General features: G+C 38.9%; 2 protein-coding genes across 2 annotated transcripts; both read right to left on the reverse strand.

Annotated features, from left to right (window-relative positions):
- Positions 1-5,212: 5,212 nt before the first annotated feature.
- Positions 5,213-5,821, reverse strand: LOC115951837. Its single transcript, XM_031068975.1, has one exon. It carries the CDS (start codon positions 5,819-5,821, stop codon positions 5,213-5,215), a length of 609 nt encoding a protein of 202 aa, XP_030924835.1.
- A 317-nt stretch (positions 5,822-6,138) lies between these two features.
- On the reverse strand, positions 6,139-6,843 carry LOC115951839. The gene has a single exon (XM_031068976.1). The coding sequence runs from the start codon at positions 6,841-6,843 to the stop codon at positions 6,139-6,141; it is 705 nt and encodes a 234-aa protein (XP_030924836.1).
- Between the last annotated feature and the right edge of the window lie 8,232 nt (positions 6,844-15,075).

Raw genomic sequence — 15,075 nt, forward strand, 5'->3', positions numbered from 1 at the left:
TTTTCTTGGAGTAGCTAGTTTACCTATAGGTTTGAGTCTGAGGACCATGCAAGACCTTGGTTCTGTCCAGTACTTAGATCTTCCTTGAAGTAACTAGTTTCTCCATAAGTTTGAATCTGAGGACCATGCAAGACCTTGGTTCAGTCTAGTACTTAGATCTTCCTTGAAGTAACTAGTTTCCCCATAGGTTTGAGTCCGAGGACCATGCAAGACCTTGGTTCTATCTAGTATTTAGATTTTCTTGGAGTAGCTAGTTTCCCCATAGGTTTGAGTCCAAGGACCATGCAAGACCTTGGTTCTATCTAGTACTTATATTTTCTTGGAGTAGCTAGTTTCCCCATAGGTTTGAGTTCGAGGACCATGCAAGACCTTAGTTCTGTCTAGTACTTAGACGGTGGCCAGAATGCGAGACGTGTAATCAGGATGGACTTAAAATTTGAACTAGATAAATGTTTGTATTAATAATAATACCTTCTCAGGTTATTTACATTCCATGGACGGGGTACAGCTTTCTTATCGAAGTCTTCCAGGTAGTATGCTCCTATTCCCGCAATTGAAGTAATTCGGTATGGCCTTTCCCAGTTGGGTCCAAGCTTTCCCCAGGATGGGTTTTTGGCAGCACCCACAACTTTCCTCAGCATTAAGTGCCTTGGGGCTAGCGGCCTAAGCTTCACGTTGGCATCATATCCCTGTTTGAGCTTCTGGTGGTAATAAGCTAACTGGACCATTGCCCTTTCTCTTCGTTCGTCGATCAGATCTAGGTTCTTCCCCAGTAGTTCGTCGTTACTGTCCGGGGTGAAGGAGCTCGTCCTCAGTGTTGGGAAGTTTGCCTCTAGAGGGATAATAGCCTCGGCCCCATAGGTCATGGCAAAAGGTGTCTCTCCTATTGACTGCTGCGGTGTAGTCCGGTAAGTCCATAAGACGTGCGGTAGCTCTTCCACCCATCTTCCCTTGGCGTCATCCAGCCTTTTCTTAAGCCTGTTAACTATAACCTTGTTGACAACCTCGACCTGCCCGTTTCCCTGAGGATAGGCTGGAGTTGAGTACCTGTTAATGATCCTCAGCTCGCAGTAGTATCTTCTGAAGGCCTTGCTGTCAAACTGGAGTCCATTGTCTGAAATGAGGGTGCGAGGGACTCCGAATCGTGTAACAATGTTTCTCCAGATGAATTTCTTAGCATCCACATCCTTGATGTTGCCCAGAGGCTTAGCTTTGACCTATTTGGTGAAGTAATCTGTGCCAACCAATAGATATCTCTTATTTCCTGCTGCCTTTGGGAAAGGTCCCACAATATCCAGGCCCCACTGGATGAACGGCCATGGACTGGACAGAGGGTTGAGGATCTCGCCTGGCTGATGAATATTCAGGGCGAACCTTTGGCACTGGTTACACTTTTTAACATATTCCAGGGCTTCCTTCTACATCCCCGACCACCAGTATCCCTAGGTAATGGCTCGGTGCGACAGAGATCTTCCTCCTGTGTGACTCCCGCAGATCCTTTCATGTAGCTCTTCAAGCAGTAGTTTGATGCCTCAAGGTGGACACATAGTAAATATGGCCCGGAATATGAGCGTTTGTATAATTTGTGGTCCTCGGACAACCAAAACTGAGGAACTTTTCTTCGTATTTTCTCTACCTCCGACTTTTCCTCGGGCAAGACGTCATCTTTAAGGAACCTCACCATAGGGTCCATCTAGCTAGGGCCCACTCTAACCTCATGAACATGGACCATGCCTTTGGCTACTTTATTCGCTTTGTCCAGATGCTCGACGCGAATAATTCAGGGCAGATCCCTTGCTGAGGAGGTGGCAAGCATGGCCAGTGAATCTGCATGAGTGTTTCCACTCCTGGGGACGTGCGACAAGCTGAAAAAGTTGAAACTCGGTTATAGGCATTTGACTCGGCTTAAGTACTCTTGCATCCTTGCGTCTCTGATCTCTAATTCTCCCTTTACTTGGCCCACTACTAGTCTTGAGTCCGAGAACATCTCCACTGCTTTTCCTCCCATTTTCTATACCATGGCAATTCCTTGTAGCATGGCCTCATACTCAGCTTCGTTGTTCGTGGCTGAGAACCCAAGTCTCAAGGACTTTTCTATGATGGTTTCCTCGGGAGATATTAGGACTAGCCCCACTCTAGATCCCCTTTGATTTGCTACGCCATCAAAGTACACCTTCCAACATGGGGGTCCTGGTGTAGAGATCACTCCAACCAATTTTCCATCCATGTTCTGCTCCTTTGCCACTATTTCTATTGGGGGTTCAGCAAATTCGGCTACTAAGTTAGTTAGGACCTGACCCTTTATAGAGGTCCGAGGCATGTATTTGATGTCAAAAGCTCCTAGAATTGTGCTCCATATGGCAATCCTTCTAGTGTAATAAGTGGTTCGAAGTACAGACTTCAAAGGTAGTTGGGTTAAAACAACCACTGTGTGGGCTTGGAAATAATGAGGAAGCTTTCGCGTAGCGTAGACCACAGCCAGCATGGCTTTCTCTAGGGGTAGGTATCTGACCTCAGCTTCATCCAGCGACTTACTCACGTAATAGACCGGTTTTTGGATGCCATTGTCATCCCGTATTAGCACCAACCTCACGGCATGGGGGGCTATAGCAATGTATGCGTACAGAACCTCATCGGCCTCGGGACTGGACATGATAGGTGGCCGGGATAGGTAATCCTTGAGTTGCTGGGAGGCCACAACACAGTCCTCGGACCACTCAAACCCCTTCCACTTGTTGATCAAGAGATAGAACGGTCTACCTCTATCCGCCGACCTGGAAATGAATCGATTGAGGGCTGCAATCATCCCAGTAAACTTTTGGACCTCTTTTGCATTTTGTGGTGGTTTTAGGTCATTTATAGCCTTGATCTGGTCGGGATTGACCTCGATTCCCTTATGAGTAACCATGCAGCCCAAAAACTTGCCTGACCCTATGCCAAATGAGACTTGGAAGCATTCAGGCGTAGCTTATGCTTCCTCAAGACGCCAAAGGTGCTGCCAATGTCCCCTAAATGCTCGAACACCACTTTACTCTTCACCACCATGTCATCGACATAGATTTCGATGCTCTTGCCCAACTGTGGCTCGAACATTCTTGTCATCATTCTTTGATAAGTGGATCCTGCATTCTTCAGACCAAACGACATTACCTTATAGTGGTAATTCCCAGTTGGTGTCACGAAGGCTGTTTTCTCCTGATCCTCCAACGCTAGTGGTATTTGATGATAGCCTTAAAAGGCATCTAGAAAGCTCATCCGAGGATGGCCTGCTATCGCATCCACTAGCTGATCTATCCAAGGCATAGGGAACGGGTCTTTAGGGCACACTTTATTTAGGTCTGTGAAGTCCACATAAACTCACCATTGCCCACTTTTCTTCTTGACCACTACAATGTTGGCCAACCATTCGGGGTAAAAAACTTCTTTGATAGCCCAAGCGCGCTTAAGTTTCGCCACTTCATCCCTAATCGCATCGGCATGCTCTTTTGACAGGCGACAGGGCGGTTGCTTCTTGGGAGTGATAGCCGGGTTGACATTAAGGCAATGGCAGATGAAGGCCGGGTCGATCCAGGGGCATCACAGGCATCCCATGCAAATACATCAATATTTTTTTTAAGAAACTCAATCAGCTCCTCCTTCCTTTTGAAGACGCAACTGAGCCCCTACCCGAAAGAATTTCTCCGGGTCATCGCCAATAGCCACCTCTTCTAAATCTTCGCATTTTGCCTCCCCAGCAGCTGTGTCAGGGGGCAAAACCGGGGCCTTTGATTGTTATAAATTCTTCTTAGCGGAGTGATAACACCTTAAAATGTATACTTGTTATATATTTATATGGGCGTTATCTCCTTATTATTATGCTTAATTTGTATAATTAAGCCATGATTTGTATTAGTCCCCATTATTTATCTTTACATAATTTATTGAATAAAATGCTATTCATTGTGTGTAATTTTCTACTTTCAGGAAATTATGTGAGAAAGATGAGTTTACAGGAATTTGTGAGAGAATGGGGGCCAAATTAGAATTAAAGTGGAGCTAAAGGACCATGCTTAAATGTCTAAGGAGGTGCAGCTGGAGTGCTTGGATCGTCTACCATGATTGGAAGCTTCAAATAAGGAAAGAAATCAAAGAAGCAGAATTTGAAAAGGAAAAATCTGATTTGAGCACTGATTAGTATTTTGGGCATATCTCTCTCCTCAAATATCCAATTCATACAAGGTCATATGGGTTGGAACCATGACTTAAATATCTACAACTTTCCAGTTTTGAGTTTTTCGAAATTCTCAATTTTTGAAGTCTTAAATTAACTCACAAGTTACCGCTGTAAACCTGGACGGAAATTAAAATAGTAAATGTTTTTATTTTCTTTGGACACTTAGACATTAGGGTTTTGAAGGGAGGATGGGCAGAACGAATTTTGGCAGAGAAAACCTTGTATTTTTCTTACTCTAATGGCAGCCTAAACTCCTTGCTAGGGCTAGGGGTTATGTTTCTTCTATACGGTATGAATATTCAATGTGATTCTTTCTAGGATTTTATCAACGACATATTTGATTGTTCAATTAGATTTCTTTTGATGTATTAGTTCTTTCATGCTTTCAATAAGTTCAATCATGTTTTTCTTATTGTTTAGATGAATTTCTAATAGTTTCAAATAAAAATCAGGATTTAAAGTGAATGGGTTTTTCTAAAAACTTTTCTAACCGCATTATCAATCGAGGTTATCATGTGTTCTTGAATTATCTCAGTTCAACCGAATCATAAGTTTTTAATTGTATAAGAACAATCAATTATCAAATAGATATTTTCTTAGATCATAAAGAATTTCATATCAATATAGGGAAACACCCTGATGCCCTAGTATTTACATTATTGATTTAAATCAGTTTTTATTATTATTCTTGTTAACAATCACCAAGTAAAAGTATTTTTCTTCTTCATCCAAATTGTTATTTTATTATATTGTCTTTGAATTTACCTTACTTCTTGTGGTTCGACCTCGGTACTTCGAGAATTATATTGCTACGATCTCCTGCACTTGGGAGTGAGCAAGCACGGAGGCCGAGGACTCCGCATCAAGCTGATGCGAGACGGCCACTATCACGCATTGCCTCGCTGTGGGTTGGCAACCGCGGATTTCAAGAACTTGGTCCCCCGACAGGAATTTCACCTTCTGGTGCAATGAGGAAGCAATAGCCGTTAAGATATGCAGTCAAGGCCTACCGACGATGGCGGTATAGGGGGAGTAGGTGTCCACCACGATGAAGTTGACCTGCACTATCTCTAGGCCGGTCTGAATAGGCAGCCTAATCATGCCCATTGGGATGACAAGCTTCCCATCGAAGCTCATCAGAGGGGAGTTGTAGGGCATCAAATCTTTTGGTTTCAACCCCAGCCCCTTGTAGAGGTCGGGGTACATAACCTCGGCCGCATTGCCGCCATCCACCATCACTCTTTTCACATTGTAATCCCCGATTCTGAGGGTGATCAGCAACGCATCGTCATGGGGCTGGATGGTCCTGACCTTGTCCTTCTCTGAAAAACTAAAGACGGGACAAAAGTTCATCCTGGCTCTCTTCGGCTCTAGCTGGGACTCCTCGGCAGGCAGTTGAGCCACTGATAACACTCGTGCAGGGCGTGTGCCTGTTCTCCCTGGCGCGGCCACGATTACGTTGATCATTCCTGTGGGTGGCCTTAGGGCAGCATCCCTCCTAGCCTCTTGATGGCCTTGATGACCACTAGAATGATGCAGAAGGTGCTTCAGCTTCCCTTCCCGGACTAGTTGGTCCAGGTGGTTCCAGAGGTTCTTGCAATTCTCCATGGTATGCCCGTGGTCTTGGTGGTATTGGCAATAAAAGTTCTGATCGCGCCTCGAGGGTTCTCCTGCCATCTTATTCGGCCACCTAAAATATGTCTCGTTCTTGATTTTCTCCAACACCCGTTGTATTGGTTCTCCGAATATGGCATTGACAACCTGTGCGTTGGTTGTTCCTGGTTGCCCTATGAAGTCCTTCCTCGGGCGGTTGTTGTTATACCGATTTGACCTGAAATCCCTCCTCTCCTGAGGGATAACCTTCTCTTTTCCTCTTCCCTACAGCTGGTCTTCCTCCACTTGTTTATACTTGTCGATCCGATCCATCAGTTGGTGCATATTGGTGGCGGATTTGCCGGTCTGAGGATCAGTTGGTGCATATTGGTGGCGGATTTGCCGGTCAGAGACTTCCTCAGACCGTGATCGGCTAGGAGACTACTTTTGAAAGTGATAATGGCAACGTCATCGAAATTGTTTTTCATCTCATTGTACATCTCCCAATATCTATCTGAGTAGGCCTTTAAGGTTTCTCCGTCATGCATGGATAGCGACAGCAAAGCACTCAAAGGCCGAAGGGCTCTGCGGTTCGTAACGAAGCGTGAGCCAAAAACTTGGGTTAGCTGCCTGTACGAATCTATGGAGTTTGTCTTTAGACCATTAAACCACCTCATCGCCACTAGTCCTAAGCTGGACAAGAAAACCTTGCACATCAACGCCTCGTTCCTAGAATGGACAGCCATCCTTTGGTTGAACTGGCTCACATGCTCCATAGGGTCTGTTTTATCGTCGTAAATGGGGAAGGTTGGCTGCTGGAACCGTCGAGGAAGTATGACCCCTTCTATGTGATGCGTAAAAGGCGACTGGGAGAGTTGATCCAATGCCTTGCTCATGGCATCGTTTCCCAAGGCCCTAGGAAATGGGCTTCTGTGCCTACGCCTCCGGTAGTGCTCTTCTTCATGGGAGAAGGTCTCACTTGGGGGAGTCCTCGATATTCGTCTATAGTCATCGTCACTTTCATCGTCGGAGGGCATGTCAAGCCTAGAATGAGACTACCTTTGCAATGCATGGTGCAGCTTTCTCTTCAAATTGTCTATTTTTCGCTGCATGGACCGCCTATAGTTCTATTTCTGAGACATATGGCTCCTAACTTCTTCTAGTTGCGGGGCCCGGTTGTTATTTTGTCTTTGAAGCATGTGACTGCCCGCGTGAGAGTGGCTCTTGCTGGTCTGAGTGGTGTTTACGCTACCCTCTTTAAACCTTTCATTCTCTTCATTTCGATCACGTTCGGGGTTAGGAAAGTTACCCTGTTGTTGGGATTTGGCTGGTTCGGGCTGATGGGAGCCTGTTTGATGAGGGCCTAATCCTACCATGCCTAATTGTTGTCCTTCCAAACACACAAGTTCTTCCCACAGACGCTGCCAATTATAAGGACTGGGTTCGAGCGCTCCTCCTATTGGACAAAAGGTCTCAAGCCCAACTAGCCCAATACAATGAATTTTTAGATAATGGGTTTAAGAACTAGGTCTTAGTCCAAACCACAATCACTAGACACAGTTAGGTGTGGGCTGAGTAACAAGGAAATGGGTTGAAGTATGGGATTTTTTCCTCGGGCGTTTCATCCGAGGAACTGAGTATTCTTCTTCTTCTTCTTCTTTCAGTACTAGGTTACAGGGGTTTTCAAGATCATGCAGACTGCCACAGCTTCCTTCCTTTTCTCTCTTTCTGCTCTTTTTAAGCGATCCCTCATTCTTGGAGGGCCTCTCCTATTATATACTCCTTTCCAGTCGATCTTGACCCTCCACCCGTTGATCATGCAGGCCATTACTTGAGTGTTCGTCCCATCAGCCACCTTCCCAAACCCTCTGTGAGTTGCGGCAACCAAGGCCGCGCTGTTTAGGGGTTATTTCCTCATTAATGCGGCCAGAACGTTAGTTTGGTGCATTCAATACGGAGGTGACAGTTTCTCCTTGGATTGCTTCTGCACCATACGCCTATGGGTATCCTACTGTACTTACCCTTCTCTTGGGAGTGCTCTGGGAGGCTGCCTTTGCCGGTGCGCTGTTCTCTCCCCTTGGGATTTGGGGTGCCGAGAGCAGAATCATCCTTGGCAATGCTTCTGGGCCATTTGGGCTTTCTTTGTCCGTCCTCGGCCGTTTCTCCCTCCTCGGCATGAATCTTGGGCCCAGTATAAAGTGGGCCAGGGTTGTCAGATTCCTTGGCTCCATAACTATTATTATTATTTTTGTGTGTATTCTAATAAGTATTACTGTTTACTCAAAAAAAAAAGTGATTATTATAGTAATTTCACAAGTTGCATATAGTGCAATCAATAACATTTCCTTGCAGGTTTGCCAATTGTACTTCATCTCTTCTCTTTGTTTTTGTTAGGGTCATATTTTCTATGCATTGATATATCTTTTGACAAAATGCATTTTACTTGTAATTAGATAGATCTAAGATGTGTTTAATGTATCAAGAAATGTGTTGCACAAACACAACAAGTGGAATCATTAAAGACATGAAAATTGAACCAAAAAATAAGTGAAGAAAAGCTGAAACAGTGAACTTTGACACTTGCAGTGGTGGCTCTAGAAATTTTTTTTAGGGTGGTCACTAAGAAATTTAAATTACCACAATATTTTTCTTAGTACTATTTTTTAAAGAAAAATGAAATTGGAAACTATTTTTTTTGAATAGGTTGAACAAGTTACAAATTTTATCTTTTTGTTTTATAATAGGCTTTTTGTTGAATAATTTTTTCACTTATTGTTGTTTGATCTTGTCTTGTTTTTGTTTGGTTTTTGTTTGTTGTTATTTGAGCTAATATTTGTTGTTGTTATTTAAGCTTTTAAAAAAAAGGGATTAAGAATTATGTTTAGAGGCAAAATTAATTTTGGAATAATGCTACGTCCACAACATTTTTACAATAAATCTTATGTAAAAAGCTGTTATTAGTAGGTAAAAAAATAATAATAGTATTTGGCCCAAATCAAAATTAGGAACAGCTTACTACATTAGATTTATTGTAAAATTATTATGAAAATGTTGTAAATGTAGTAGCACTACTCTTATTTTTGTTGAACCCAAATTTTTGTAATTCTTAAGTCAGGATGTTCAAAATTTTTATTAGAGTAATTACAATAGGTTAATTTAACATATAATATTTTTTTGGCAAATGTATATATACATTTTTTTGCAAGTCAGGGTGGTCTTGTGACTACCTTGGCTTGCATGTAGAGCCGCCACTAGACATTGCTCTCGACACAAGTTCGACACTAGCATTTATCAAGATCTACGATTTTAGAATTCTTAAATCTGAATTTCGGCCCATGATGACTTGGATTGCTAAGGTTTTGTTCACTAAACCTCTAAACCATATAAAAGCTTTATTTTAAAGTCATAAAATATACAACGACTCAATTAAAGAACTCATACACTTTGTGAGAAGTTACCGCGTTTTGTGCGCCTTAGGGTTTTATAACCAAATGCTTCCACGTGCTTTGGAGTGAAGAACTTTGCAACCAACAACAATTAATCAGTTGCTAGGAGTTAGTCACACATTGGGATCCATGCAAAGGAAGAAGTCTCAACAATATTAAGTCCAATTGGGGATTGGAGCAAAGGTTCAATTGTAGGTAGTATTTTGGGATAGTCCTAGATAATTGTAAGATTCCTTATACTTGTAAACACTTGATTCTTGATTGGTGGATTCTTGAGAGTGGTGACCTGAAAATTAACCGGTGGGGTTTTTGTCTTGTGAGAGGTTTTTCCTATTTGTCAACAAATCACCGTATTCATTTAATTTCCGCTACTCTTAGATTATTTTAGTGATTTATTGGTGCTTCCACGATTTGCATGTAATTTGACCTAATTAATAAACTTGGGTAATTAAATTAAGTAACTGGGGTTAATCTATAAACCAACAGTCTTTGTTATTTATCATGAGTTTTAGTAGTACTTCTTGGTTGTTATCAATATTGATTTTATACTTAGAAAAGACCACTCAATGAAGTCTCAGAACTCTTTTTGTTGGAAATAATTCATCAAAAGCTATTTTCAATCTAAATGTTTCATCTCTTATAATTTTACATTGAATTTTTCAATATTTAAATAGGTTTTTGTCAAAATTTATTTGAATTTCTATTAATTTTAGTTAATAGTCATTGAGAGAGCGCATGAAAACAATTTAAAAGATTAAAGGTTCTAATTGATTTTTTATTTATTTAATGTAAGGTTTAATTTGAAATAACTCTTGGTTATAGAAAAATTATATGATATGCTCAAATCTTTAATAAACGGTAGTCACTTGACTTGAGTAGACTGTAACCACGTGTTGCATATAGAAAAAAATATCACTAGGTACAATAACGATTTTTAGGACACAACTTTTAATATATATTTGTTTTTTTTTTTAAAAAAAATTTTTTATATAATAATTTGATAGTTATAATAGGTGTAGGGACATAGGCCCAAATATATATTGGGCTTTGGGCCATGTCCGAGGAGGCATAGTGGTTCGAGAATAGATCAACAATGAGGAAGGAGTAAGACTTTGAACTTCACGAGCAAGCTAGGAAGTTCTGTTGATAAGGATATGCAATGTGAACGTACAAGACAAAATGGAAGTTGAGAAATATCTAAGGAAAAGCTGCAACCACAGAATTAAATGTTCTATAGCTAACTTTCTGGCCGCATTTATGTAGAGAAGACCCCTGAACAGTGCTCCTTGGTCACCCCAACACATAGAGGGTCTGTAAGGATATCCGATGGGACAAGTACTCAAGTAGTGGTTTGGACGATCGACAAGTGGAGAGCTAGGATCATTCAAAGGGAGGTATATAATGTAAGAGACCCCAGATGAAAGAGTGATCGAAAAATAGAGAGAGAAACATTGTAACCATCAAGAACTGAACTTGTAATAAAACTTGAGAATCAATATATAAGAACTGATCTCCTCAGACTGTGTCGAGGACAGTTTTTCTTTAGATTAAACTATTTTATCTACTTTCCCTTGTGATCTGAATCCACTTCATTTGTTGACTGATTCATTAAAACCTAGTTTTCCAACCCACTCTTTACAAATTCATTGTATTGAGTTTTTTGGGCCTAAGTTCATTTACCATTTGGGTTAGGGACTCAAATTGTGTCCTTACAATAGGTAATAAGAGATTTAAACAATGAACATCTTCATTGACAACACTAGGATGTGCTAGGCAATTGAACTACATGACTCTTATTGTCATATATAATTGTTTTTAGTTATTAAAAAAATTGCTCTTTCATTTTGTCTTTTATTCTTAAAATGGAAAGTCTCACATTGATAGGTGGATTTTTTTTTTCAATAATTAAACACTTATTAATAAGTGATGTAACATATATTTAACTAAAATGTTTATTATTTATGACATTACTGTCTAACCACTGGTCATACCTCGGTCTGATCATAAGACCAAATAAGAACTACTCTCTTTTTATAGTCCTTTGGTAGGTTTGGTTTTTAGAACAATGTAAAAGTACATGACCAATTTAATAGTTATGTGATTCGTCCAAATGATTTAATGAGATATGTAATTAAAATGCAAATGAATGATTATTTGAATTATCACTTAACATGGTTAGAGAATATTTCTCCAAACCAAATTTGAGGAGAAATTTAGTTTAAATAAAAAATAAAAATCTTATATTGTAATTGTGGGGGGATGAAGTTGATTCAAGGCCGAAGCCTAGATGCTCAAATGATCATGCTTGAGGAAACGGGCCAAGTCCATTTCAATAAGTACTAACGGGAAACCTTTCAAGACTATTCTCGTGGAGTTCCGAGCATACTACCAACTCGGAAACACTTTTCCAAGATCATAAGCATGGGTGATCCCTTGGTAAATGAAAGAAGTACCACGGGAGATCGATCCTACCCTTTCTATTTTTGGCCGAGGTGACGCTCTTACCAAGACCATCTCGGGAAACCTCCTGAAAGGATAAGGATCACAAAAGTCGTCATCTCTGCATTAATGAGAGGTTCTCTACCTAATCTCTTCCGTATTAAATATACATAAGATAACCTAAACAGTACAAACAAACTCCCAAAAGTCATGTTTCATGATGAAAAGGGGAGAGAACCAAGGGAGGATGGGACAAATATCTCCAAAAAATTTGGTTTGAAGCAGGCCAACTGGAGAGATAAGGATAGGAAAAATGCCTATAAAAGGGGTGAAGGCAGCCAAAGAGAGGGGGTCGAAAAATATCAGGAGAAAAACCTAGAGAAGAGAGAGAAAAAGTTGTATGATGTTTTTCTTTTCTTTGTAATTCCCAGCACCTCAGGAAAGGAGTTGTATAACTTGGCTTGTAATATTTTTGCAATCTTGCTTTGATCAATCAATTGTTTGAGTTTTTCACTGTGAAATTTTGACCTTGTTCTATTAATAAATAAATTGTGCAAGTCAGTTACCTATAGATTAAACCATTGTTAAATTAACTAGCGTTTTTTATTTTTTTTATTTTTTTTATTGAGTTTCTGACACCCACAGTAATCATTAAATCAATAACTTTCGATAGAGGTTTGACCATAAAATGAATAATAGAACAAGGAAAATAAAGTACGTGATTCGCTTATTCCACCTGAGAGCGACAACATAATGACTTCTAGACGAAGGAAAGAAGAAGACGTGGACACATTTCTGGCTTGAGTTTTTATTTTAGTTTATTTTGTTTTTGTATGAATTTTTAAACTTTTGTATTTTAGGTATAACCATATTTTTGTCCAACTTATTTTTAAGTAAAATAAATCCATGAGAATAAGTAAATCAACATTCATGCAATTCAATGAAATATGGGCGTGTTTAGTACATGTGTTTAAACACATGTTTTCAGTTTTTAAATAACATTACACGTACTTTTTCATTCATACGTATTTCCAAAAAATACAAACAACATTATTAGAACAATGTTATCAAATAACCCCTAATACCTTGGCACTAAATTAATTTACACTCTCTTAAATTTTTATTTTTTATTGCAACTCAGACTCAATGACCCTAAGATTGTACTATGCAGTGTGTACTCCGTTAACTATTTTATAAAAGCACTTTTCTCTCTTTTTCACGTGTAAAAAAGCACAAAATTTCAATGGCGCAAATTTTGAACATTCGCGCCGAAAGAGAGAGGCGACTACCATAGTGTGTAACACCATTTTCACATTATTTGACTGTCCATTTCCATTTTCTGTAACAAATTCCAAAATAGAAAAGGGATCTTAGTTTAGCGGCTTGAACATGAAGATTGAAGATTTGATAGAGCTAGAGTTTGGAAACATGTCAAATTTTACTTATACAAAATAACAGCATTGTGTCTGCGTGCATGATGTATGAGACAGTACACACACATATAGTTGGCATATATTGACAATCCATACCTTCCTTTTTTAAATTCTTTTTTTTTTGGAGCCATGCTTAAACACTTTTCATTCTTTTGGGACAAGGGCGGCGCATGCAACATTGCAAGTTGAAGCCCTAATAATGTATATCAAATATTTATTTATTTATTTACTTTTGGGTGAGAATCTATTTAATATGTCAATTGCTATTTAAAATTATGAGTGGGAAGTGGGAACATTTTTCATTTAGAGTTTTAGAGTATTAGACCAACACCAACCAACCCCCTCCAGAATTAATTAGAATGTTCTTTATATATTTGTCACTATACAGGTTGCTATAAATGAGGACATAATTAGCTATTAAAGCATGCGTGTGCACTTCTTGTCTATGATTTGTGGGTAACATGTCTAACGGTTGTCGATGTCTTAAATAAATTAATAAATATCATTCAAACTAATCAAGATTTAATGGGTATGGTATGGACTATGGAGTCTTTTAATGATTTTTTTTAATGAAAAAAAATATGATAAAGTAAAATTGTTTTGTGCCAACGGGGGCTTGGCTCAGCTGGGTATGATTCGTTCGCTCTGCCTAACACGCTCAGATTCGATTTTCGCTACCAACAGGAGTCCGTTGGTGGGCATCATATCCCTAAGCGTGTGTGCTCTGTCCAGGGGTTTAATATAACCATAAACACCCCTATTTTTCTTTCTCAAAAAGAAGTAAAATTGTTTTGTTATAAAAAACTTACAAATTGATTATGTATGTGATTAGCGTTACTTTAATAAAACAATAAATGAATGTAAGATTGATTTTTTTTTTTTAATAATCTTTGTGATTGGTGACAAATTATTTTATAAAGTTTATATATGGTAGCTAGTATTTGTAATATTTATAACATCACTATTTTTTTAATAGATTCAAATGAGCTTCTTTGTGCTATAGGGAAGATTTAAACTAAAATACCTTATTCAACTATAATAGATCGACTTTATCAATTGTTAAAGCCTAATTTTTCCAAAACCAAATATATGGCAAGCCCAAACATTATTAGAACAATTATTTCATCTTTATTTATATATATATATATATATATATATATATATATAGCCTAAATTATGGGGATTTTTGAAGAAATGTGGTTTGGAGGGCAAAAGAGGACCTATTTGGAGCTTACAAATGGGATTTAGAACTTTAACTTAGAGCTTACCTAAGGGCATCAGGACCTAGATTAGCAGCCAGCATCAATTTTTTTGCCTTAATTAAATGCTAATGTTATAGATTGGATCTAATATTAGGCATCAAAGCATTGATTGTTGCATCATGCTTCTTAAAATGTGACTAGATATATTTTCACATTTAATTTCAATTTTCATCATGCATTTTACGTTGTTCATGCATCATAAAAAATTTGTTGATATGCATCTGTTCATTGTACTATTTCAAATGTTACATTAGGTCATTGCATTAGCATGATAGATTAGGCCATATTACCTTAATTTTCCATATTATTATTGCAAGATTTTTCTAGTGCTTAGATTAGGGATTATGGTGTTTGAATAGCTCATATCTATGGATTCTTGCATTGAGGAGGACATTAAGATATGAATCTATCATAATCATAAAGTTTCTCTACATAAAATATGAATGTTCTTGCATCATCATAGAAAACTTTGACACGTTACTTAGTGTTCGTTTGAGAACAGCTTATTTAGCTGAAACTAAAAACTTTTTGCTGAAAGTACTGTAAATAAAGCTAAAAAGTAGTTGAAATAGTACAGTGGAACCCATGAATAGTACCAAAAAGTGCAATGAGACCCATAAATAGTAGTAAAAATAAGCTAAATAGTAAAAAAATTGTAAAAAAAAAAAAATTGACTTTTTAAGCCAATT

The sequence above is a fragment of the Quercus lobata genome, chromosome 7 (genome assembly GCF_001633185.2).
Source record: "Quercus lobata isolate SW786 chromosome 7, ValleyOak3.0 Primary Assembly, whole genome shotgun sequence".
Taxonomy (NCBI): domain Eukaryota; kingdom Viridiplantae; phylum Streptophyta; class Magnoliopsida; order Fagales; family Fagaceae; genus Quercus; species Quercus lobata.